We start from the raw sequence: 19,930 nt of genomic DNA, 5'->3' as shown, positions 1-19,930 counted from the left end.
TGGATTAGAACCCGGTCTGCTGTATCTGATTAAATCAAAAAATTGGATAATCGAGACTGTTTTTTATTGTACCGACTTTAGTAATGATGATTGAGCCTAGGCCCAAAATTCAATCACTAAAATCTTGGTTCATAGTGGATCAATTTGACTGAAATTTTCAGCAAATTCCCTTTACATTATCTAGTTTTGAACTATTATAGTGAGAACTGCCAGCTCTTTATCTAATCTCCCACAATGTATGTTTAATCTTATGGATTTAATAAAATGATTTATGTTTGTAGATTTTGGAAGATGGCTGATACGTTCACAGGTTTAAAATTACAAGGAGAATTAGGTAGATTTGGTAAAACGGAGATATCTGATATTGAAGGTTATGTTGAATTACCGGATGGTAAAGTTTTATCTGGAGCTGAAACAGGAAATATGATGTTATGGGAAGGTGGATTGATCAAGGTACATATAAATAAAATATTCATCATATTTCAAAACATTTAAAATAACAAAAATACAAAATGATTAATTTAAAGCCACTGATTGTGTTTTGAGTGATTTTTTTATCCCTTGCAAAATCAATCTAGTTAAAATACAGATCTATATTTCGTTTCGTCTTTTTATACTTTCAATGTGCTACATACATTACATGAAGATCTGACCAGTTGTACCGGAGAGTCGCTTTTGACACTATGCCATCAGACATTGATTAATCAATCAGCGTTGACGTTTCTAGTTGTTTACCCACAGTTCCGTGCACCTCACACCAAAAGACTTGCTGTAACAGACCGTTTCATTGGCTAATCCCTCACATAATCCCGAACCTGGGTTATATAACAAGCCTTGCAGATCCTAGTGTAGTAAAGACAAGTAAAACGAAATTTGAAATATAAAAACAAAACATTTTAGTCAGATTGCTGCAAACTACAATATGGTTAAAGTTTTATCAGTAAAAAGAATGATTTGGCTCCATTCTGCAGTATTTATAAAAATATTTGGTATCCTCTGTGCTGATATAAACAAGCCATAGCCACTTTAAATCTTGGGTAAAATCATTTGATGGGCCTCGTTTTAATGCAAGCTTCGAGAATATCAATGGATGAGTGATATTTTTGTTTTGTTTTGTTAAAGATATATTATGTAAGATTTAGATAAAGAACTAGCCATTCTTGCTATAATAGTTCGAAAGTAGATGATGTAAAATGAATAATTTGAAAATTTCATTCAAATTACTCTATTGCGAGCGAAGATATTAGCCTTTGAAGGTTTGACAGACGTGTGCAATAATTTCAACCACCGTACTGGTTGATCGAAGCTAAGTCTCGGTCCTCCATATTTGATTAAATCAAAGTATCGCTGAACCATTCTAATCTATTTAATATCGGAGAAATCTGATGCCATCGAGAGTTGATTAAGGCCTGGATCAGTTAATTAATGTCTAATTAATACTTTAGAAAACATTTCAGACCTAAAGAAAAACCTGCAATAAGCAGATTTAGCTCTTGCATAATGCATGTTTAAGGAAATGTTAAATAATCAATTTGAACACAATGTGAAAACTAGATATTGTCCCCCAAAAAAAGACATACTCAAGCTCTCAAGCTGTTCTAAAGAATAGTTATTTTGACATGCTCTTGATTTGAAATAATTTCAGGTTGAAATCGGTCGTAAAGGTAAAAAACTGTGTCATAATGGTCAAATACAACAGATATTATTAGATGAAGGAGAATTAATGACAATAGGTGTTGATGGATTTGTTAGAGTAAGTACATTTATTCATCTGTCATCTTGGATAGTAAATGAAATGAAATGAAATGGGGTTTAACGCCCTACTGTTCTGCTCCGAACTGGGCTAATGAAGACGGCATACGCCATACAGTGTTTTATGAGGGAAATTTTGCCTGGACAGAGGCACTACGGCCTACTCATATATCGAATTCCAACTGTCAAGCGATCTTTTACATGCACGCCAATGTGTACATGGGACCTCGGTTTTCATCCCATCCAAATGACTAGACAACTATCCTTGTCGGGGGATAGTAAAAGAAAGAATGAACTGATAAAATTGTTCCTGTTGTTTGTTCCTTTGTGTCAGTTTATTTTTAAAAAATGGCCATGCCGCCATACATAATATTGATTAATTGAAAATAATTAGTTGTTAAATGAATAATAATCTAGGTTTTTTTATTGCACGGTGTTTTTTGACTATGCCATGTAAATGCTATTTAGCAGATAATGTCATACGTGATAGCTCTGTAGAGCAACTTACAGAATATCTAACTGTTGATGTTTAATTTTTTAGATGTGGGATTTTGAGACAATAGATACTGCTGATACTATAGATGATTCAGGTTTATTTGAAATGGAACCAATGAATGAACTTCGTGTAGGTTACGATGTCCAACTAAAACATATTGTTAAATCTATAGATGATGAAAACGAGGCGACAATTTGGTTTGCCCAGGTAAGATCGATTAAATTCTACCCAGTAACTCAAGCTTTCGCAATCCATGGTTAATAATAATGATAATAATGACTTTATTTAAGAAGGGTTGAAAATGAGCCTTTTTAACATCCTACCCTTCATAGAAAATATATTACAAAAGATACAGCTGATAAATTACACAACGCACAACAATAATTTACAATAAAGGAAAAAAAAATTACACAAAATCAGTTAAAAGACTAATTTAGGTATACATGTATATGCAAGTCATAGAAGCATGATGTCATGTAATTGTTTATATCAGACATAGAAGCATGATGTCATGTAATTGTTTATATCAGACATAGAAGCATGATGTCATGTAATTGTTTATATCATCAGACATAGAACCATGATGTCATGTAATTGTTTATATCATCAGACATAGAACCATGATGTCATGTAATTGTTTATATCAGACATAGAAGCATGATGTCATGTAATTGTTATATATAGATCCACGACATCATGTAATTATTTATCATTGAGTATAAATTCATTATATCATGTTAAAATATATCATCAGACATATAGATCCATGTTGCTTCTATACGATGTTGTCACCATAGAAGAAAGCCATGCATGTACTTTTATAAGTTGTATTTTATTCTCAGGATGGAAATGGAGGAATATGGAAATTAGATTTGTCGTTTTCTCATACGTCACTTCAACCAGAGAAAATCTCTAGTTATCATGCTGGTGCTATTACTAGTTGTGTTACCTCCCCTGTTACTCATCTCGTAGCAACGACAGGAGTCGATCGTAAGTAGACAAAATTTATTTCATATACCAGCCTCCCTAGTTCACAAAACATTGTCAGACTTACTCAACTTTGCACATAGTTTCTTATTTATGTATTTGATACATTAAAACAACAAAAGTTTTATAAATAAGAACAATTTTTAGTGAACTCTTAATTTAAGTCTGAGAATGTTTTGTGAACTTGGGGCCTGACGGGCCTGACGGGCCTGATCTTGAGATATAATAATCAGAGCTTCTACTCTCACCCTTATCACTGCCATCTTGATTTTATTGTGTAGATCTCGACATAAAGAATTACTCTATCGACCATTTATTACTAGATGATTGGCCTTATTAATAATTTAATGTTGTTTTTGTTTGTCTGTTAGATACTGTACGTGTTTATGACTACATGCAGGAGAAACTCGTTACTGATTCTAAGTTTACTGGTGGAGGTACTACAATCATGTGGGCACCAAAAATTGTAAGTTTCTTTAAGATGTCTAGAATTATATCGAATTCTAACTGTCAAGGGATCTTTTACATGTACGGCAATGTGTACACGGGACCTCAGTTTTTCATAACATCTGAACGATTAGACAGCTGTCCTTGTCAGGCCCTCAGTCTTGCATCACTGACATGGGAGGAACCACGCCGGAAAATCTGGATGAACTTTCTCGGCCAATGCAGTGATCGAGCACCCGACCTCCAGGCTAGCGAGCCAGCGTCTTACTCACTTAGCCACCGTGATCCACATTCGCAATACAAGGAAATACTTCAAATAGACTGACAACCATTAAAATCGTGGTTAAAATATATTTTATTTTTACAGGTAGATACTAAAGGAAGTACTATGTATGTAGGTTTCGAGGATGGTGTATTAAGAATATTAAACATTAATAAAACTATTGATATGCCGGGTCGTAAACATAAATCAGACTGTGAAGTGACATTAAGACAAGCTCTAAAACCACACAAGAGTTGTGTAACATCTATAGCTGTTGATGGTAAAGGAGAATACTTAGCCACAGGGGTAAGTTGTTTTTGTTTCTGTTGTTTACTCCATGTCAGGGATGTTATTTCATGCATATATTCTGGACATGTCCTACCCTATATCTCAAACGTCATACCAGGAATATGACCAATTGGACATCAAGATATGGTGAATAATATATAAAATTATCTAGATTTGTTTGTACTAGGTATATAACAGTTACTCATCCTGATTATCGTTGATAATAGGCTAGATCGATTAGGTAATTAAGTGATCCGCATATTTATCGTGTTATACTGTCTATACACCTACCAGATTATCGTTAATAATAGGCTAGATTTATTAGGTAATTAAGTGATCAACGTATTTATCGTATTATACCGTCTATACACGTACCTTGATAAACCACTTAATATATCTAAATAAAATAGTATTATTAGTCTACCAAATATCTAAATAAAATTTATATGAAAGCTGATCCACACACTGCCATATAAAGATACATCCCTGCTTTACATGACATATTTATTTATTTATTTCATGTGATACAAACCAATATTAGAATTTTAAAACTGAAATATCTTTCTGAAAGATATATTCTAAAATCAATATTTAGTGACACAGATTGTCTTTTTGGATGAGGTCATTATATTATTATATCACTATATCCATAGAAGTTATATTGTGACATCACAATAGAAGACATATCACATCAGTATGATGTCACAATAGTATGTTATTATTTTATTTGTACAGGGAACAGATAGTACAGTATTTTTTATTGGTATTGGTGAAACTTATGAACCAATAGGATTTGTTAGTGTACCAGCTCCTGTTAGACATCTTCAATGGTCACCAGAAAAATTTGTAAGTTTTTCGCTTCAGTGTATTATTTAACTTATGGAATATTTCCTACATTGAACATTTTCTGACCTCTTACTTGATGCTAGGTTTCCACTGTGGGCGATGCTTTACGCTAGGATTGTCCCTATTGAGTCCACGATCTGGTACATGCAGATACGTTCGGATACATTTCGATCTAGTGGTCTAACGTGTGCACTTTAAATCATAAGGTCTGACGTCTGTCATTGAGTCAAGTTGCGTGGTTCCAACACCACACTTGTTTCTGACAAGTGGGGTCACCTGTCTAACTTTGTGGGTATTCTGCTAAAAACCCTTACATCAAACGAATTATTGAAATAAAATTGAACCACATCATATGTTAATTCTGAAATGACCTATCGAGTGACTGTTAAATCCCATTTCTCTGGCTCTCCCATCAAATTCAATTCCTGTTTTTTTCTATGATTGTATGTTTAATTAGTTGTTTCATATTTCAGTCTATGACAACACTGTTAGTTATATGTTGAATTAGTTATATGTTTAATTAGTTGTTTTATATTTCAGTCTAAGACAACACTATTAGTTATATGTGAAGATGGTTATGTAGTTGAATTAGAAACACCAGATACAAAGGAAATAGATACATCACATTCTTACCATATAACATCACTCAATAATAAACAATATAAGTTTACTAGTATTAAATCAAATCTTAGGGTAAGTTTTATTTTCTTTATGTATGAGTTGTGTCCCTTCAATTAAATTCTAAATCATGTACATATAGTTTTGATCGCTCCAGTCCTAATTGTGTTCACTTCTACTACAACGGTTATTGGACTGGACAGAAGTTTTTCAAGTCTAAATGTAGTCTCAACTGCTCCAGTCCAGTTTGTCTTTGCTCTGACATTATAACAATGAATACCGGTCTGTCTGTAAGGTATCAAAGGTCATTCAGAGATTTATGTAAGACTACAGGGTTTATTGTGTAAGATTTATCCTGACGTTAAATTATCAAGGGGAAATAACCACTTCCATTTTCTACATTAACTTTTATATCTGAACTTTATCCTGCCGTAAATCATCAAGGAGGGAAATAACCACTTCTACTTTCGTTATTATTTAACTATTATATCTGAACGATGTTTACTGGAGGAATTTATCGAGGGAATGACTGAAGGTTTTATATTGTTTATGATAAAATGTGATTTCAGCATGAAGAAGAGTTAGAGAGAAAGAGAATAGAAGAAGAAATAAGATTAAAGAAAGAAGAAGAAGAAAAAAGGAAAAGAAGAGAAAGAGGTTTAGAAGATGAAGAAGAGGAAGAAGAAGGTAAACTACCTTATGAGTAGGCTGTATACGATGATTGAGTGGCTGAGTGGTCTAATGGCTGTAGATTACATCATACTGTCTGTCATTCAGTCAAATGGCATGACTTTCAAATCCAGCTTGTTGATGACAATACCCCCAATCTCTGTTATATACAAATTATATCATTTACAGTAGAATTTTAATAACAGTTAAATCTCATAGATTTACATTGAGAAGCAACAAATTTAAATTTGATTGTACTCAAATCCACTGTTTGATACGTTTGATATTCATTATTTATGGAAAGCTGACGTTGTTGAGTTGAAAATGATAATTACACATTATTCTACTGTTCACTCTATGTTTAACCTGTTGATGGTTCTTTATCTTCTTGGTAGCGGGGTTGGGGGGACTGAGTCATCTAATTCGCCTGTCCAACCTCATGGGTTTTCTCCGACTCCTCCGGTTTCCTCCCACTGATAAAGACCCCTACACGCAAGCGAATTATAGAAATAAAATTAAACCATATGTTAGTCCTGAAATGACCTAGTTTGTGTCGAGTGGACGTTATACTCCATCTCTCTCTCTTTTGAGTCATCTAATGCATGTGCTTTAGATCATAAGGTCTGTCATAGAGTCAACTGCCGTGGTTTCAATTCCCCGGGCTTGGAGGTCGGGTGCTCGATCCCTGCATTGGCCGAGAAAGTTCATCCAGATTTTCCGGCGTGGTTTCCCCTTGTCAGTGATGCAGGACGGAGGGCCTGACAAGGACAGCTGTCTAGTCGTTCGGATGGGACGAAAAACCGAGGTCCCGTGCACGTAAAAGATTCCTTGACAGTTGGAATTCGATATAAGAGTGGGCCGTAGCACCGCTGCCCGGGCAAAATTTCCCTCACAGCACACTGTATTGCATATGCCCGTCTTCATTAGCCCAGTTGGAGCAGAACAGTAGGACGTTAAACCCCATTTTATTTCATTTCAATTCCCCGGTTGCATGTGACATGGAGTAGGGTTGCCTGTCCGACCTCGTGGGTTCTCCAGTTACCTCCCACTGTTAAAGACCCTACGTACAAGCGAATTATTGAAATATAATTAAACTATATATTAGTCCCTATATTTTCTTGTAATCCATACAATTCATGCAATGTTATATTTTTGTGACGGTAATCGGAACTTTTGTTAAAATATTTACAGAAGTGAAAAAACCTGATACACCAAAAGAAGAATGGAAACCGTATATACCCGAAGATCCAAGTCCTATTTTACAAGGTTTTTATTCCATTGAAGAAGGAAAATTCTGGCTGTCAATGGTAAATAAATACTTTAATTTCTATATAATGTCATTATTAACATTTCAGATGGATATCATTTCATATAAAATTCTAAATCCACTCTCGATTAGTCCTATCAGATACCCTCCGAGGGGTAGGTGGATGAATGGTGAGCAAGTGTGCGTTGTATCATAAGGTCTGTCATTGAGTCAACTGGAGTGGTTTTGATTCCCCGGTTGTATGTGACAAGACGTCCAACCTCGTGGGTTTTCTCCAGGTCCTCCGAGTTCCTCCCACTGCTAAAGACCCCTAAGCACAAGCAAATTATTAAAATAGAATTGAACCATATGTGGAGGTCAAACCCCATCTCTCCCTCTCTCTCTCTCTCTCTCTCTCTCTCTCTCTCTCTGATAAATGCTAAAACAATCTGTTGTTTATAAAACTATTTTACAGGGTGATTTTGATGCTGGTTATCTGTACGAATGTAAGTTTGCAAGTGATAATGATAAAAGTAGTCTACCAGAAGATGTATATAACAAACCAGTCAAATCTGTTGCTGTTGTTGATTCTTTAGACGTACCCATCACTGTCATCAGATTCAGGTATATTGCTTATTATAAATTAACATTGTAATTTAATTAATTTATCAACCAAAAAGCTTCATTTCGAACATTAAGTAAATTTTTATATTTCATTTCCAAACGAAAATAAAAAATCATAATGGAACTAATTATCATTTTAACGTAACAGATTAAAATAATTTCCCTGGAATTAATTATCATTTTAATGTAGCAGATTAAAAAATATGAAATCATGTTGATTTCCTTGTTTTTATTTATTATACTGATTGTATTAAATCGTCTAAGATTTGTTCAATATTTATTATACAGGTCACTATTTTATGGAAGACAATGACAGCTTATTACTGAGCGACGTTTGCACTAGGCTTCTCTAGTTTTTATCAAACAATGATAAAATATGAGAAGACTGGTTGAAACGTGGCTCAGTAATAAGCAGTCATTGTCTTCCATAAAATAGTGACCTGTTTATTCCAGTTCAATGACTAAATGCAATTGAAAGAATAAATCAATATTTATTAAGTAACATGTATTTTTAGAAAGGGACACCCCTATAAAGATTTTCATACCTTTTTTTTATTAGTAACAATGGTCAACAAGCTATATTTGGCATGGAAAATGGTAAAATCCGAGTCCAACAGTTAGATGAAGTATTTGACATATCGACAATGGCTTCTCATTGGATGCTTAGTGTCCATGACAACCACTATGGTCATGTTACTGGAGTTGCCCTAAGTTACGATAACCTGAAATTACTGTCAGTTGGTGCCGATGGAAACTTTTTCATGTTTAATTATATGGAACAGCAAAAGTTAGATGAGAAAATTGCTGAAAATAAAGCCAAGATTCCATCAGCTAGGGTAAGTCAAACAGTTATATATAAAAGTTAGATACATGCATCTAAATACTTGCCCTAATTATTAACTGAATTTAACAAAGAGGCAAAAATTAGATATCAGAAATTTATGTTTCTTTAAGCCCCAAATGTTATAGAATAAATTAAATGAAATGGGGTTTGATGTCCTACTGTTCTGTTACGACTGGCCTGTTCTAGAATAAACACTAGATATAGATTTCCAGACCATACACAATAGAAAATAGTTTTATCAGAAAGCACATGGGTTCAGAAATTATTAAAATGATCAATGCTTTGTGGACATCTTAAGGTCACATAACTTTTTATTTATTTCTGGAAAAAGTTTCTGTAGCAGTCTGAAAAATGATAACTAATTTTTATCCATGAACATCAAGGTCAAGATAGTATCTAACCTAGGTTTATTCTGTATTCATTTCATTAATTACATGCTTTTCACTCTTTTGTTTTTGTTAAATTTAAATAAGGAAAATCTTTATTGGTCGTAAACAAAAACATAGTTTATCTCTCGTTAAAAAAACAAAAACAACCTACAGAGCAGTCAGACTGACTGAATGTTCAGCCCTATAGAATTATTATTATTGTTATAACATTTAAAATAGAAAAATGAAACTGTGAATAGAATACAGATATTTTAATTTTAATGATATATCCACCCATATTTATATTTTAGAAAGAGGATGATAGAGAAGAACCTATTGATGATATTGATGATCCTAATGCATACAGGTACTATTAACATTATATTATTCCTGTAACCATAGTAACAAGCATTATCACCTCTTTAACTATAGTTTCTATTATAAAATCTTATATGTATCTATTTTTGTTTCTAACATTATTTATTCAATAAATATTTATTTACATATTATAATATTTTATATTTTTATGGGATTTGAAAACAAGCCAGAGCCTTATATATATTCACAATCTTTGTTATAGCCGTTGCTTTAAAGAATTTAATTTGTAAAATATTTTTAGTTTATTTAATATACTGATTAGTGTATGTACAAATTTTTTTGTGCAGATGACCGAATTAATATTTTAAAATATTATATTAGTAAGTGCCGGGGGGACTGCGTCACACACAATTACACAAAATAAAAAATACGGACACGACACAATACGCAGAAATTACAAACAAATGTACATATCAGATTAAGTGAATGGATCCGGGGGCTAAGTTCATGTTTTTTAATTTTAATAAAACTCAATCCACTGTAATGTTTATTCTGGGTTATCATTATAGTATTGAAGATGCGAAACAGAAAGCAGAATATGATAAATTAATGAAACAAGCCGAGGAGAAGAAACGTGATGTTAGAAGAAATATTGCCAAGTTACGACGTCAGTTTAAATCTATTTTAGAACAGAATGAAGATTTGCCTAAAGACTTACAGTTAAATAGAATGGTGAGTGTTTATATATCTGATACATCACTCTTATATAGGGTTCCAACATTCTTGTTGAAATGGTTGATTCAAAGAAATTTGTAAAATAGGGTAGAATTTTTGTGGCGAATTCTTAGATGTACACTTTGGAAATATTTAAAGCCCTCATACTCATTTTAGGGATTTTGAATCTGTTGCAAACTAAAACAATATTATGAAAATTGAATCACTAAAAGTAGTATCAGGCCCAAAATGGTTCAGTTCTGTTCGGTACCTATCTACAAAGATATGATGAATTAAAAATATCACAGCATGCAGATGAAATGGGGTTTAACATCTGTGGAGGATATAAACAAACTAACATCATTTATAATTGTTGGATGTCCAATCTTTTGATGGGCCTCTTTAATCTGATTGAATCCAAGCCTGGAGAATATCAACTGCGGAGTGATATTTTTGTTTTGTTTTCTTAATTAAATGTTAAATAATCAATTTGAGTATGTATTCTAAAATTCATTTTTCCTACCTTGAAAGCCAATTGACTAAATACAAGTATTTGTGGCAATAAACTAGGACTAATGCACACAACCTCAATAAGACCACAGATGAAGCATACAATATTAACTCAATCGCATTCGGTTTTACAAAACTTTATTCTGTGTCGGTCATTTTGTAACATTCCGGACCCACACAATCGCAACAAAAGGATGACAGAGAAACAAAATTATCATTGAAGCTAATGTTTTAATGCTGGCGTAATATAGCCCAGTTGGAACTGATGTACCATTACACCACATTTCATTCATTCGTTTTAATGCCATGTATATTTGTGTTGTAGGAATTTGAAATGGATCGAGAAATTAAATTAGAATTAGAACGACAGACCGAGGAAAAGATAGAAACAGTTAGAAAAGAAATGGCATGGGAATCAGAGAAACATCGAGTAGCATTAGATAAATTACGCAAAAGGTAATTCACATTCTCTTGATTAACTTACAGAAAATATGGATTTAAACAAAAAAATAGTCACAACATTCCAGGCAAAATAAAGCGGTAGACTTTCCGACTATAATAATAAAAAGCCTGTTGGTACAAAAATGATTCAAATCTTGAGGTCAAAATTTTAAAAACTGCTATATGTGGGCGTATGTTGCCTGGCATCCGCTGGTTAGTTGAAGACTGTCTATCCTGTTACTGTCTGTAGATATCCGGACGCGATTTAGATTTTTACTAAAATCATTTGCCGTCACCTGAATGATATTTCTATCCATATCTATTCAATATGGAAAATGAGTATTGGCTTTCTAATAATTTTTCAATACACATGAAATCAAAATATTTTGATTATAAAATTATAATTATAAAATTAAAAGAATATTCATGCATGCCAAAAAATATTTTAATTTTAAATTTTTAATTTTCTAGGTTTAAAAATGCAGTGGAATGTGAAAAAATTATATTGAAATGCTTTTTAACACCACATGAAGTTTCAAGTTTCCGTGCTGCCAAACTGTCGGAGGATTTCTATAAAATGAAGGCTAATTTTGAGAGACGGAGGACGATGTATATAACTCGTGATGAGTTTACGCGTGATCCCACCAGAGATTTATTAGCAGGTAATTGATAAATATTGTTATAAACAAAAAATTACTGCTCGTTTTTTATTAATGCTAGATCAGAGACTGAGATCCTTGATATTGGGGGTAGTGACTAAAGGATGCTGACGAGGAAAATCAGTCAAATATTGTTCGAACAGCTTCTATCCATCAAATTCCTTCCCCGGTTGTATGTGACAAGGAGTAGGGTCTCCTGTTCACCCTCGTGGGTTTTCTTCTGGTCCATCAGTTTCCTCCCATTGCTAAAGACCCCTACGCGCAAGGGAATTATTGAAATAAAATTGAACCCATATGTTGGTCTCGAAATGACCTAGTTTGTGTCGTGTGGATGTTAACCCCCATTTCTCTCTTGCCATCGAATTCCAACTGCTAAGAGGCTTTTGCGTGCAAGCCAATGTGTTCATGTGTGCACCTCATACCATCCGAATGATTAGGCACATCGTTCCTTGTCAGTCTTGCTAACAGGTCAAAACAGGACTCAACCCATGAATTCTGGTTGAGTGGCTAGTTCCCTTGCTCCAACCATCATGGGCCCCTAATTGTTTTTATGAAGAATAATGCATATTTTAAGACTTTTGCTTCTTTAAATTCAGGACAATCCAGAATGACGGAAAGTTCTGTAACTATGGGAGAGAAATCTGATGATGATAAAGGAGCTAAAGTTACAACAACATTAAAAGGTAGTATGGGCGAACGTGTCACAAAAGCCTTACAAAAAGTCGAGGAAAAAAAAAAGAAAAGAGCAGCTCGTAGATCACAGGTAATGATAATAATAATATTTACATTTGTAGAGCGCTAAATCCAATCCAAAAGCATGCTCAAAGCGCAATGAGAAAATAGTTATATAAGCAGTGAACAGAAAGTTTAATTCTCATAGCATTCTTAAAATAAGTGAGTCTTCAGCTGTAATTTGAAAGTTGCTTAAGTTTTGGATTTTCAGATTTACTCAATTTAGTAGCAGTGATGCATTTTAATTTATGGTCTCTTCATACTTTTTTTATTTTAATGTGAGAATATATAAACACAATGCATGAATGTATGCAATTATTCAGACTATTTTAAAGGGAGAGAGAGAGGTTTAACGTCCACTCGACACAATCTGGGTCATTTTGGAACTAACACACAGTTCAATTTTATTTCAATAATTTGCTTGTTCGTGGGGGTCTTTAGCAGCAGCAGGAAACCGAAGGACCCGTAGAAAACCCATGAGGTTGGACAGGCGACCCTACTTGTCACGTACACCCGGGGAATCGAAACCATGTCAGCTGATACCTAACCCTAACCCATGCGCTTACCATTCCGCCATCCAACCCCCCTCTATTTAAAAGCACAATTACGTAAATATTTTATATTTTTATTTGCTAAAGTGGTCAGAATTATAAGAAACTAAACCTACCGATGATAAATATTTTATATTTTTATTTCCTACAGTGGTCCGAATTATATGAAACTAAACCAGCTGATGATTACGAGGATCCAGCAGACGTGGCTAAAATAAAACATGCTCAACAGAATATGGGAGATTATAAATTAAAAACGGCGAAAGATTACGTTGTTCCTGATCATCTTAGAATGAACGTGGAAAAAGCTCGCGGTAGATTGCTGGTATTAAAAGATTTGGTAAGTGGAATTAACGGAGAATATGGGGGAATCTTACTTTAAACAAGGACATTATAGTTTCTTATTGAAGTATTTGATGTATATAAACAACAAAAGTTTTATAAAGGGCTAAAGTTTAGTTAAAATAAAAAAAACAATTTTAAATAAATTCTTAAAGGGCTAAAGTTTAGTTAAAATAAAAAAAACAATTTTAAATAAATTCTTAACTGAAGTCTGAGAATGTTTTGTGAAACGGGGGCCAAATGTTTCTGAATTATTTAGTTTTTGTTGAAAAGTTTAAAAATCTCTTGACATGTTAATTCTGTACAGGCTATGATTTCTATACATACAGTCCATTCTAATTCTATATGATTATATGGTAAGATAATTATGATCCATGTGTCATTCCATAATGTTAGTACATTTCAGAATGATGACTCACATGTCATGCATCATCCACTGGTAATGAATATCAAGATGTTTGTAATATTTGAACTCTTTGTAAATCCTATCCTGCTTATAAATAAATAATGTGGTTCCCAGACAATCCTTTTAAAAAAAATGATGCGGGAAGGAGTTTTTTGTTTTTATTTTGTCAGAATCTTGTTCGTTTTTCATTTTAAGAAATACACAAAATTATTATAAATTTAATACTTACATGTATTCAACTTTTAATAAGAAAAAAAAAAAAGTAAGAATTTGAAATAACGGCTGATTAATTCTAGATTGAACAATTAACACGATAAAATAAAATAGCTAACATGCTAGAATATTCAGCTACATAACACTTTTGTTTTTCATAAGAATAAAAACAATCTTATTAATTACTGCATGAAAATGTTTTCCCAGGGTTACCTAGGAAGTAACTGTCGGTATAAAAAAAAAAAAAATAGAACGAGTCCGGAAATGTGCATTCCTGATAAATGCTATTGACATTTGTAAATGATACTGGATAATCATACATTCCACGATGAAAGAAATGTTGAACCTTGAACCTTGATGTTTATGAGAAATCATTTAGCCCAGTAGTCATCCTTTCACAAAATATAAACACAAAAATAAAAACCGTCGTTCAACATCAGATTTTTAGGAACCAGAATATTTAGTTTATCGCCTTTATTTAGTAAAATGCTGAGATAAATAAACTTTACAATTATTATTCATTGTCATCATTTGTAAAATTGTTATATTTATAGATCCATGAATACAGATACGACTTCAACGTTCAGTTATTAGCTTTGAGAGATAAAAAAATACGAACTATTGAAGAAATAAGTGATTTAACTGTACAGTTAGAAGATATTCACAATAGATTAGATAGTAGCAAACAAAGACCTATACCTCCGATACCACACATGCAGGATGTAGAACAACCTGAAAAGTAAGTATAGATAGTGGATAGTATCTTGATAAGGGGCCATGGTGGCTAAGTGGGTAAGACGCTTGCTTGCTAGCCTGGAGGTCGCATGTTCGATTCCTGCATTGTCCGAGAAAGTTCATCGGGATTTTCCGGCGTGATTCCCCTTGTCAGTTGGAATTTGATATAAAAGTAGGCCTTAGTGCCACTGTCCTGGCAAAATTTCCCTCATAGCACACTGTATGGCGTATGTCTGTCTTCATTAGCTCATTTGGAGCAGAACAGTAGGACGTTAAACCCCATTTCATTTCTATCTTGTTTTTTGTCAAATCATAAAATTGAGAGAAACAATGATATAATTTACATCCATTATTGACAAGAATACTTTTTCAGACCTGAAAATTTTGATTTTGATATGGTAATATCGTAAATTATTTCTAGTTTGTCACATTTGAAACATTAGCATTAAAATACAAATGTTTGTTCAATTAATGCATGGAAACCTGTGTCATTTACGGCAAAATAATCAAATAAACTTTAAAAAAATAAATGAATCAAGTAATTATACAATTAAGCCATGACAAAGCTTCACTTGATCAATTGACAAATATCTCGAATACAATGTAACTGATGTAACTCTAGTTACGACAAAACAAAAGCTATTTAACGACATACAAAGATCTTTCAAAGCGCTAATCCCTATTTAAGAATTCCTATCAACAACTAAATATTATAAATGAAATTTCATTTGTGATGGAATGTCTTTCCTTATATTGAAAATTTCATGTAGAATACCCTCTATTAAAGCTCTCTGTCTTCCATTAAGATAATCCTGTCGACCCTAATCCCTGAACCCACAACCTTGACACATGATTATAAGGCCAAGGTTTTAGAGGTTTACATCCCTAAAGATTTCCAATTCATTCAAATTGTTATAAAAGTAAAACATTACCTCCTTGAAAAAAAAAAATTCAATGCTTCCCCCTGAATGCACTGTGACATCATTTATCTGTGATGTCATACGTCTATGATGTCATATGTCTATGATGTCATCAATATTTGAGTGTCAAGACAGTCTTGTATTTTTTTTTGTATTTTATTCAACAGAAAACTAGAATATACAAGAGAGACATTATTAAAGTTCAAGAAAGAAAAGGAACGTGATGATTTACAAAAAAAAACTGGTGGTGGTGAATCATCTGGTTTTGGTGGTGGATTTGGTGGTATGGGAGGAGATAAGGTATGGATATTACTAGGGTTACCAGATTGGAAAAAACTGAAGAAGGGGGGGTGGGGAGAGAGAGAGCGAGAGAGAGAGAGAGTTTAATGTCCACTCGAAACAAACTATGTCATTTTGGGACTAACACATGGTTCAATTTTATTTCAATAATTCACTTGCGCGTAGGGGTCTTCCGCAGTGGGAGGAAACCGGAGGACCCAGAGAAACGCCATGAGGTTGGACAGGCGACCCTACTCCTTGTCACGTACTACTGGGGAATCAAAACCATGCCAATTAACTAACTACGTTATAAATAGAATTTACTGAATGGCTTTCATAGATTTAATTAAGTGATACAAAAATATTGATTTGGATGGTTTGTGGTGTGTTTTTTTTGTAGAGGGGTGGAGGCTGGTTTTATTAATGAAAATGATTATTACATTTATTTGCTTAGAAAAATGTTGTGGTTGTATATTGTCATCCATGCTGTCTCATCGGTTTTGTTTTGAAAATTGTTTTGGATGTTCAGCTGTACGAGGATGATGCCTACCAAAATTTGATTTAGTGCAACAATTAATCCATGTTTCTCTATAATAACTGTAGCTAGTTAGAATCGAGTAGACATTAAACCTCAGGGCCCTTGAGAGGAAAAAAATGTGCTGGGGCGAGACCTTTTTTGTCTCCCGTCCCCCTCCTTTCCAACACTAGTCATATCTAGATGATTCACTAGCAGATTGCGATAAAGTGAAAACTTCTGTACTTACTTATATAAGCTTCAAAAAACAATAAAAAATTCATGCATAATTGCCCATTTCAATTTTGAACCTTGATATTCATGTCCCCCATAGACTCTGGTGGTGCACTGGCTGCACCCTCCTCTCGTGAGGCGTGTTAAACGTTATGGGCCATCTGGTGGTGCACTGGCTGCACCCTCCTCTCGTGAGGCGTGTTAAACGTTATGGGCCATCTGGTGGTGCACTGGCTGCACCCTCCTCTCGTGAGGCGTGTTAAACGTTATGGGCCATCTGGTGGTGCACTGGCTGCACCCTCCTCTCGTGAGGCGTGTTAAACGTTATTTCTCGCTCTACTATAATTGAAATTTTTGTTTTTTCAGAATCATACACCATCACCCCCTCTCATTGGTCAGAAATCTTCATTAATGAGTGGTATAAGTAAAACAGAATCCAGTTCCCATCAAATAGTTCATGATAAAGAAATAATAATGACCGAAACAGTTGAACCATCACCTTTAGAATTACAACTCCAACAAGTTGAAGAAATTAGGTAGGTCAAAGGTCACGTTTTTGCTTCAATATTGTTTTATAGATGTCGAAATAGGTTTGACCATTCAAGCTAGTTGATTATTTCTTCTTTTGCCCTAATTTTACCCTAGCCATTATTATAAAAACAACAATTTTTGGTGTCTAATTTTTTTAAAAAAAAAGTTAAGGATACATTATTACTTTGAGCAACTGATTTAATATAATGTCATGTTCAAAATAGACCTTTATTAACCTAATGTTTAAACATTAAAGTAAAGCATATTGTGATGAATTGACGAGTTTCACATACAATCTGACTTGAACAGGTTCGATTTACCTCTATAGAGATGTAACTATATAGTCAATTTACAGGAAAACACAAACTATTTTACCAATTATCAAACGTCTTTTAAATCCACTTTAACTAAACTTGTAAGAATTTCTTTTGTTTCCTTCCCTTCAATTCAATATTATAACTGAATTTCATTGTTTTTTGTTGTAGACTTGTTTATGAACAAGACAGATTACTAAAGAGAATTGATGAATTATTGAAAACATTTGATGCTGAATTACGTATACTGAGACATGATAAATTCAAGATGGATATTCTCATGAAAAACGCTGATTTAAGGTTTGTGACTTTATCATCTCTCAGTAATAAATGAAACCACTTTATTTCATTAGTTATAAATCAATCATATATTTCAATCTTTAATAATATTTCTTATATTTCTGATCATGTTCAACAAAACAAAGTATATCTGTTAATGAGTCAACTGGCGTGATTTGGATGCCCCAGCTGTACATGACAAGGAGTAGGGTCGCCTGTCCAACCTCGTTGGTTTTCTCCAGGTCCTCTGGTTTCCCCCAAAAAACACCCACGCGCAAGCGAATTATTGAAATAAAATTGAACCCTATGTTAGTCCCAAAAAGACCTATAGTTTGTGTTGAGTGGACGTTAAACCTCATCTCTCTCAGTGTGTTCATATTTTTTTAATTTTTTTTATTGAATTTACATATTTCTACACCAACAACTTCAGAATGAAAATAAAGAGTAATATTTAAAATTTGATTTATGTAGAATGTAAATGTAAATGTAATGTAAATTTGTATTTTAAGTCCTGTGATACCATTCTGATTATTATAATATTTATTTGATATCAGTTTGATTATTATAATATCTATTTTCAGACAAGTGACATTATTTGAAGAATTTGTTTTATTGAAAGAATACGAGAAACGGGAAGAACTTTTAGCTGATAAAGTATCGAATAAACAACAAGAAAAATTAGACATGCAGACAAAGGTAGATTTTATAAAACAAATTGGGTTTTATTTTCACATCAAATTGTATTTTACTTGGGTCCAGTGTATGACATGAAACTGCCAATTATAGTCTTTGGTAGTTTGGAGCATGAATGTAAAGTAGTCAGAAACTGCCAATAGACTTTGGTAGTTTGGAGCATGAATGTAAAGTAGTCAGAAACTCTGTAGTTTGGTTAAAACTCAGCTCCCAGCATACAATTTACAATAGAGAAAGGGTATTGGTTACCTTTATACACCAGTCTCAAAAGTATATATAACATTAAACCTTAATATACCTTCAAATCTTTCTCTCTCTCTCTCTTGCCTTTCTGGTCAAGAATGTTTTTAACTAAGCACAAAGAATTAATGAAGCAGTAGTTAGATATTTACGAAGATTAAATCAACTGTTTAAAACAGGAATCAAATAATAGCAACCGTAGTTATCAATGTTTACTATTTGTAGATAATGGAAGTACAAGCTAAATTAGAAAATAAGAAAAAAGATATTGAGAAATTAGTTGATAAAGAAAAGAAAATTCATGCTGATTTCCTCAACTCTCTCGGTGAAAACAATAAATTTGTGGATTACCTGACCAAAGTTTTCAAAAAGAAAATCAAGAGAAGCAAAAAGAAGTTAGCCGATGGAGCAGGTAAGAATCAGGAGGCGTCTGGTACAAATTTCATCATAAAGATTTCCAGGAATCCCAGGAAATATATGGTTTAATATGGGTTAAAGATACTTTCCTGCGTACAAACTGGGTGATTTGATGATATAGACAAGAGAACCCTCATAGAAACTTCGCCAGAAATAAATCCTTCATGTAACTTGTATTCCATATAATTGTGTTCTCATCCAGTTACTAAAGGCTGCTTAAACAATAATTATATTGCCAAAGTAATATGACTAAATCTTGGTTACTGTTGACAAATCTTTTTTCTATGTTGGATTGGAAGCTTGTCTCTTACACAAGAATGAAATATTTTATTCTGAACATGGTCTTTACATGTATTTTTAACCAAACAGCAGTAGTCATGCTGTTAGGGTACTGAACTTAAAGATACATTATGTAGGATTTAGATAAATAGCTGACCATTC

General features: G+C 33.3%; 1 protein-coding gene across 1 annotated transcript in view; it reads left to right on the top strand.

Annotated features, from left to right (window-relative positions):
• Positions 1-19,930, top strand: part of LOC126829949 (cilia- and flagella-associated protein 44) — a 35,575-nt gene that overhangs the window by 9,748 nt on the left and 5,897 nt on the right. Inside the window, exons 7-30 of the mRNA XM_056102732.1 lie at positions 282-453; positions 1,646-1,753; positions 2,294-2,455; positions 3,091-3,238; positions 3,607-3,701; positions 4,050-4,250; positions 4,968-5,078; positions 5,619-5,771; positions 6,266-6,383; positions 7,557-7,672; positions 8,087-8,235; positions 8,795-9,071; positions 9,759-9,814; positions 10,335-10,497; positions 11,315-11,445; positions 11,902-12,092; positions 12,686-12,852; positions 13,524-13,712; positions 14,888-15,072; positions 16,156-16,288; positions 17,382-17,551; positions 18,032-18,160; positions 18,721-18,835; positions 19,298-19,484. Coding sequence (XP_055958707.1) covers positions 282-453; positions 1,646-1,753; positions 2,294-2,455; positions 3,091-3,238; positions 3,607-3,701; positions 4,050-4,250; positions 4,968-5,078; positions 5,619-5,771; positions 6,266-6,383; positions 7,557-7,672; positions 8,087-8,235; positions 8,795-9,071; positions 9,759-9,814; positions 10,335-10,497; positions 11,315-11,445; positions 11,902-12,092; positions 12,686-12,852; positions 13,524-13,712; positions 14,888-15,072; positions 16,156-16,288; positions 17,382-17,551; positions 18,032-18,160; positions 18,721-18,835; positions 19,298-19,484 — 3,626 coding nt within the window. The remainder of the gene's footprint in view (positions 1-281; positions 454-1,645; positions 1,754-2,293; positions 2,456-3,090; positions 3,239-3,606; positions 3,702-4,049; positions 4,251-4,967; positions 5,079-5,618; positions 5,772-6,265; positions 6,384-7,556; positions 7,673-8,086; positions 8,236-8,794; positions 9,072-9,758; positions 9,815-10,334; positions 10,498-11,314; positions 11,446-11,901; positions 12,093-12,685; positions 12,853-13,523; positions 13,713-14,887; positions 15,073-16,155; positions 16,289-17,381; positions 17,552-18,031; positions 18,161-18,720; positions 18,836-19,297; positions 19,485-19,930) is intronic.

Source organism: Patella vulgata, chromosome 8 (genome assembly GCF_932274485.2).
Source record: "Patella vulgata chromosome 8, xgPatVulg1.2, whole genome shotgun sequence".
NCBI classification, from domain to species: domain Eukaryota; kingdom Metazoa; phylum Mollusca; class Gastropoda; family Patellidae; genus Patella; species Patella vulgata.
This window is presented reverse-complemented; position numbering and strand designations above follow the sequence as displayed.